At 36.6% G+C, this 7,410-nt stretch overlaps 1 protein-coding gene across 1 annotated transcript; it reads left to right on the forward strand.

Annotated features, from left to right (window-relative positions):
• Window positions 1-5,002: 5,002 nt before the first annotated feature.
• Window positions 5,003-6,364, forward strand: LOC110036077 (ninja-family protein 1-like). The gene is made up of 2 exons (XM_020740429.1): window positions 5,003-5,501; window positions 5,833-6,364. The coding sequence occupies exons 1-2, from the start codon at window positions 5,054-5,056 to the stop codon at window positions 6,183-6,185; spliced, it is 801 nt and encodes a 266-aa protein (XP_020596088.1). The 5' UTR covers window positions 5,003-5,053; the 3' UTR covers window positions 6,186-6,364.
• Window positions 6,365-7,410: the final 1,046 nt, after the last annotated feature.

Raw genomic sequence — 7,410 nt, forward strand, 5'->3', positions numbered from 1 at the left:
AAAAAAAAAAAAAACGTCCTTCCGAAGCGGGCAATGGGATTTCAATTCCGATGACCGACAGCTTCCTACGAGCAAACCCCACACCAAAAATAGTGCCGACACATTTATGCAGCTCTGTTTTATACTTTTAAAAACTAGTTATATTCTGAAAGTAACGTGAAGAAACCAATAGTTACCTTGAAATAAGGCATGTAATGAGGATCGTTGGTAATTTATTCTGATGTACTAACAAATGATGGATACTCTGGCTTAATGATTTGAGTTGCTAAGCTAACAAGTGCCTGTACGCCTTTGGTGAAGTAACGACTAATTGTTTCTGATGACTGCTTAAATCTCTCCATAGCTCCTCTAATTGATTCGTTCTGTGCAGCTCTGTTTTATACTTTTAAAAACTAGTTATATTCTGAAAGTAACGTGAAGAAACCAATAGTTACCTTGAAATAAGGCATGTAACGAGGATCGTTGACAATTTCCCCTGGTAATTTATTCTGATGTACTAACAAATGATGGATACTCTGGCTTAATGATTTGAGTTGCTAAGCTAACAAGTGCCTGTACGCCTTTGGTGAAGTAACGACTAATTGTTTCTGATGACTGCTTAAATCCTGGTAAAATCTCTCCATAGCTCCTCTAATTGATTCGTTCTGTGACAGAATGTATAATGTTATAGCCAACACCTCCCTATTCATTGTTCTAGAATAACCTTAGAGGTCGTTCTTCAGAGATAACTCATGAAGGAGATCCATAAATATAGGTGCAGTCATTCTAAATATGTTGCTGAACCTTATTAGATGTCCAGAAAGCATTTCACCCACCCATTTATCCCCAACAAAGCTGGACGTCATGCGGGGTATGCGAACACCACTGGATCGGTAATACTCCAACAACAATATCGCAATAGCTACAGCCCATGCCATTCTTTTACGACGTTTCTGCCGCGGATCCATCCTAAAAAAAGGTGTAAGTGTTAAAGAAATTGTTAAGACATAGTAGAAGCAAAAAATAAGCAATGAAAACATAAAGGCCTACAAATTACACATTAAATAAAAAATGTACAAAGATCAACTTATAAAAAACATGGATCATTTTAGAAGTACACTAAAAAAATATGATTACAAAAATTAACATATTAAAATGACCCATTTAGAAGTACATAACACAATAAAAGCTACAAATAACAACACATTGAAAAAACTCATTCATCCACCAAAACACACAAATATTAGACGCACAATTCTGGCCGCAACGCCATGAATATTAGCCTACGGGTAGGATCCTTGAGTTTTTTCACACACTTTGTATAAAATCGCATGTCAGCAACTACTTCAGGAAGATAATCCAAAGCTCCAACACATTCTAAGATGTTGCTGTCAGAGAGTGGAGTAGGTGGTGGAGCTCCAAAAGCATCAATGAGTCGATCGAAGGACATTTTCACAAAAATGTCCTTTTCTTTCTTGCTCCTACCAAGCCTGGGCTTCTTTGACAGTGAACTGGACTCCCCCATCTCCCTCTGGTTAATACTACACACTTATTCATCAGCTGTCAACTGCTCGGGTGGGAAGTCATGTGGTATGCCTGCAAAACTCATCTCACTAGGGTTGAATGCATGTTTTCCCATCGCGAAAACCCCCTTAAACATTATGTCAAGCTTTTCTTCAAAGTCTGGCTCAATTTCATACTGCTTGTATTTCTTCGTTGTCGGCATTGCCTGCAACCATGTATTGAGGAGGGGGTTTATTTGTTAAACCAGAACATTATGAAAATTAAAAAAAAATGTGTGTAAAAATTATCTCTAATTTCTCAACCCACTATTCGTCTGGAGCATCGATTGTTCGCTTAATGGGATCCCAACCCAACCTGGTAGATCCACGTTTCAGCTCCTTCCAAATTTTCCATTTCTTCTTCAATTGATGTCATTCGTTTTTGAATTTTAGCACGTCGTAATCCCTGCCAGTCAATTCTTCGAATCCCTTCGCAATATTTTGCCAACTTTACTTGTTAAAATATTTTGTTAGCCTATTTCTGAGTTCTACTTCTTTAATACAAATATTTCAAAAAATATTTGTAACTTTCTTATCACACATAGGAGACAGACCCCTTTCATTAGCCTTAGACATGTTGGAACCATAAGAAACTTAAAATATAACTACAAGTAAAAATTGTAAGTAAACAAAACAATTAAAAAACAAGAAGCAATTTGCTCAACGTACAAAATATAGAAGACAGTTCTACTAAACCCAAACAAAATAAAAGATACATCAATTTCTACTCAACGCAACAAAATAAAACCTAAGAACCATCAAACCGCCAACAATCACAATTACAATTCAACTCAATAATCAATTAAAGTTCATTAGAAACCATTTTAATATAAGGAACATTTATGATATCAAGGATTCTTCAAGGGAACGAGTACATTGAGAACTGAAACCATCCTCAATGACAAGTTGATGGAGCTATGAAAAATTAATACATGGAAAATAAATTAAGTACAAATAGACTATATGGAAAACATTAAAAACACTAATAATAAGAAGTCAAGTTTTGAGTGACTTTGATGAAAAAACAATAATTACAAATCACCTCAAATGAAAAAAGCCAAAAAAAACCATTGTGGCTTATGAAAAAGAAATAAAGCACCAGACTATTAGAGCATAAACAATCATTTCGAACATGGAAAGGAGAAGAAATGGATCTCTAGAACAAGTACATCTCTGCCGTGAAAGCTATTAGTCCAATCCAAAAACCCATAAACTAAGGAAGAACACAACATAGATAGCATTTATATACAGAGGAAACAACAAGGAAAAAAGAGTGGCTTTAATTTTAACAAGGATGTTTCCAACTTCCATCTATAGAAAATTTAAGTGTTACTTAGGAATTAAAGAGATCTTCAACTTCACTTTAAAGAATATGATTACAAAGTTTTATATAAAACATATTAAGATTAAAGTGTTAAGCAAGCATATAATGAGAAAATCAAGAAACTCACACATATACATTTCATTTTATGCATTACCTATACATGTATATCAAAGAGCTAAAAAATTGCGTTAGACATGTAAGTACTCAAAGAATTGAAGTGATACTTAGGAATTAAAGAGATCCGTAACTTCACTTTTCAAATTCAAGTATTAGATATGCAAATACTCAAATAATTGAAGTGTTGCGCATGAAAATACTTATGAAAAAACAAAAACAAGAGTGATCCCAAAAAAGCCTTTAATTTATGATGATCAATTGCCTTAAAATGTGAAATGCCACTCTATGTTATTATTCGCATGCTTTGTAGTTTCATTCTTATGAAGAAATATATTTTCATAGTTTGAATAAAAAAATAGTTTGTCAAAATGAAATCCAACTAAATAAACAAAAAAAAACCAAATCAGAGAAAAAAACTAAATAAACAGAAAAAAAACCAAATCAAAGTGTTAACAATCAATCAATTGAAAATAGTTACATTAAGAGTCAATTTGGTCCAAATTTGCAAATCGATAATATTGCTCTGCTTCACATTTGTGCTCATAAGTGAACCACTTATGAGCACATATGTTGAAATAAATCTTAGCATGGGAATGAAAAGGTTTGCTCCCATGCTTTATTACATAAAACATTTGGATTTTAGAGCGCAATAAGAGTCAAAATGAATTATTGAACTCATAACTCAAGCCATTCAAACTCCAACACATTGCTTTTGTGGTAAATTACTCCAACAAATAAAATCTCAGATGAACATGATACTCTCGTCAACACAAAGGCGTTGAAAACAGTCCTAGCATAGAAAAATAAATTTCACAACCATTTCTCTAATAATCAATCTCTTGAACTAAAAAATAGACCAAACCTCAAATCCAAAAGTAGCCACTATATTATAGGGCAAACCTAAATCCAAAAAAAGAAAATTCATCTAGAAAACATAAATCAAGACAACTTTTTCTTGCTCCATTTTAGGCTGAACGAGATCTTCAATCCTCTTACTCCCTAGGGCCTTTCGTTTGAGTTAGGATGTCAAAAAATTCTTACAATGGACGGGGAAGGTGTTGAGAAGAGAAGGGCTGAAGGAGAGCTTCGATCCTCTTACCTGGAGTCTTTTCGTCTGCCAAGTGTACTGCAATTCGAGTGTTGGAGAGCTTCGAGCACAAAGGGTCCTTTCGTTTGCCAAGGGTTGCGAGAAAATCACATATTACTTGGAGCTTCTCTGACTTGGACCGCAATCAGGACGGGTTGGGAGAAAATCGCGGGAGAAGGGTAAAGTGCACGAGAGAGATCGAAGAGGAGAAGCGAAATTGGGACGGGATCGGGAATGAGGGGACGAGGGTCTGAAGTGCAACCGTGAATAATGAAGGATCAATATCGAGCGATTTCATATCGCGATCCAAACGCACCAAATAAATAATTTGTGATATTTTTAAAACATCCACTGCGCTAATAAGCTGCCTCCAAACCGGCATTGTATCTAGAGGAATTAAAAAAAAAAAAAAAAAGTAAAACTCTCAGAATAGAGGGAGAGAGATATTTTTCAGGAAAAAGACAAAAAAGAACTGCGGCTCGAAGAAGAAACCCAAGACCCCACTTGCTCACAACTTTCGAGAGCCGCATGCCCAACAGGTGGATCCGGTCACGTCCCGCTTCAACCGCCTCCAAGAACGCCACGTGGATATGATACTGCAAGAGCCATCTTCTGACCCCACGTGTCACGGTCACAGTAACCAACTGCCAACCACGCGTCCTTCATCTCTCGCCACCTGTTTATCGACTCCACCGTTCCCGACACATCTAACACAGCAAGACGTTAAAAACCGAATCAGCAACAAGCCACGTTTTTTAAAATTTAATACTCGTGCTCTCAAACAATACGTCTCAATCCTTTTAACGCTGTTTGAAACCTCGCAGCTGATCTTCCAAAATCCTCTCTTTCCCACGCAACCCCCTGCTTCGCTCTGGAGCTTACAACGTGTCACCAACTTGGAGGAGCAGAGGTCCTATATAAAAAAGACTCCATAGCGCCTTTACTTTCACAAAAAGAACTTTTTTCGCAGGGCAAATCGTTGAGATGGAGTTGGATTTGATGGCACAATTAGAACGGCGTGCGGTGGCGCCGCCGGTGGTGACGGATTCGTCGGAGGCGATGGAGGTAGGACTAGAGATCTCTCTTGGACGGAACTCCGGCGACGATGGGTCGACTGAGCGGGTGCAGGTGAGCGACGAGGAAGTGGAAGAGAAGAAGGGAAAAGTGGAGGACGGTATTGTGCAATATGGTTTACAGATGATGCCTGTTATTTTTCAGCAGACTAATGGCTATTGCTATGCTTGTATGGTGCCCTGCTGGGTTCCATGCTCATCGGATGGTGTTGAAAATAGTTTGAATCGGGATTTAGTGGTGGAAATGGATCGAGTTGTTGCCGGTGATTGGAAGCCGGAGGTAGCAGGTGGCTCTGGGTCGAGTTCGCCCGGAACTAGCAGTTCCGGGACTTCTGTGTTTCAGAGCTTTTCTGTTAAAGGTATAATTAAAAATTGAATTTTTTTAAAGCAAAATTAGGTCTTTACTCAAGTAAATTTATATTTGGCGGCGGATTGATTGCATTGGTTTATTTTGATACCCATTTTGCATTCTCTCTGAGAAAAAAAAGGTTTCTTTAACAAACTGAGCTTAGTATTTTGGTTAGAGATGTGTTATTAGGAAACGGTAGCAAATATGAACTTAATGTGGAAAGTTATTGCTTTTTTAGGAATCTTAGGTCTAAAGTTGGAAAAAAAGAACAATTTTTAACATATGAATTGTCATTAGAATTGCTGTTAAGCATTTACTTATAAAATTGTTTTATTTTTCAGGAGAAAGCAGCAGTAGCAATGAATCAAGAAGCCATTCAATTGATGTCAGCCTAACAAGTCCTGCGCGTAGTTCAAAATCCAGAAAATTGATGTTAGGACAGAAAAAATCATCCACTCATTCCAAAAGACGAACTAAAGCTGCTTTAAGTCCAAAGAAGAGAGCTTTGGTCTCTACTCGAGGCGCCGAGGGGGAGAAGATTGATGGGTATTTATACGAGTGCTCTGATAATCGTGGAGTTAGAATTCTATGCGAATGTCATCGGAGATTTTTCTCTCCGTCTGGTTTTGTGAGGCATGCTGGAGGTCCTGAGACTCTGCATCCGCTTAGGCAGATAACTGTGGTTCCTTCATGAGTTACTTTTCCTTCTTTCTTCCTCTTTTTCAAGGTTTCTTAGGTTTTAGGTTCTGAAAACTGCACAGAGGTTTGAGGTTTTACTGTGTTGGGAAAATAGTTTTAGTAATGGTTGTCTGATACTGTAATCAGAAAAGTAGTTTTTTTTCCCAAGTAAATATATGGAGGATGATATAGCTGTGGAATTAATCTCTGGTTCTGTTCTTTTCTTGTCCTTTTTCTTCTCATCATTGAAGTTCTACTCGCTGAAATTAGTCTTGTGGTCTGATCGGTATCCAGTTCGTGAGTGGCAGTCTACGGCTCTCTCTGATTTGTTGACATGAAAATTTGTGCACAGGTTGGCTTGTGGTGCATATCATAGGTTTTTCATATTTTTTAAAAAACTCCTCCACTCCCTCAGGTAGAGTAGCGGTGAGAAAAGTGGTCAAAAAATCTTTCTAATCTCTTATTCATTCATTACAGCTGAAACTATTTCTTAAAATTTAATTTGAATTAAAACTTCAATTTTTTAGAAGAGTAGGATTTTCGTCATTTATTTGAAGAAATAGTTGGGTGATTGTTTAAGGAGGCTAGCACCTTAGCATTAGGGGAATTTGGGAACCCAACCTCTTTATAGGAGTCTAGGAATGGTGCGCAAAATCAATACATTTCCTCATGCAACACCCTATTTAAGGCTTGACATAGGTCTCGAGAGAATTTTTTCAGCAAAAAAATATTTAAAGGGGGAATTTGGGAACCCAACCTCTTTATAGGAGTAGGAATGGTGCGCAAAATCAATACATTTCCTTATGCAACACCCTATTTAAGGCTTGACATAGATCTCGAGAGAATTTTTTCAGCAAAAAAATATTTAAATTTCCATTAGAACTAATTCAAAATTTGAGTTTTGTAACTTTAGAATAAAACTGATCGGTTGATTATACTAAATTTAGAATTAAATTGATTGGTTCGGTAAGATGAACTTAACGACACTGAAATCAATAAAATTCACATGAAATCAAGTTTAAATTATAAATCCATTTTTGAAGGATTCTGAGGCACAATTGGAAGGTCAATTTCAAATCAAATAAATTTATAATTAAATTGAGTTGTAAGACCAATCTAACAATACTAAGATCTTTCAATTTTAATATCATTAATGTAGTCAATGTTCTTCAAGCGTAGTTTAATTAAGGAGATATCTCTTGGTCGTTCGATCAAGAGTGGTTTAGATTTATTTTTAATTT

Source organism: Phalaenopsis equestris, unplaced genomic scaffold, assembly GCF_001263595.1.
Source record: "Phalaenopsis equestris unplaced genomic scaffold, ASM126359v1 Scaffold202273, whole genome shotgun sequence".
Classification (NCBI taxonomy): Eukaryota; Viridiplantae; Streptophyta; class Magnoliopsida; order Asparagales; family Orchidaceae; genus Phalaenopsis; species Phalaenopsis equestris.

What these genes read in the sequence shown, in the direction of transcription:
- LOC110036077 (XM_020740429.1), top strand. Translation starts at nt 5,054, where the DNA reads ATGGAGTTGGATTTGATGGCACAATTAGAACGGCGTGCGGTGGCGCCG. An exon ending in TCAGAGCTTTTCTGTTAAAG is followed by an intron (nt 5,502 to 5,832) that starts GTATAATTAAAA and finishes TTTATTTTTCAG; the next exon opens with GAGAAAGCAGCAGTAGCAAT.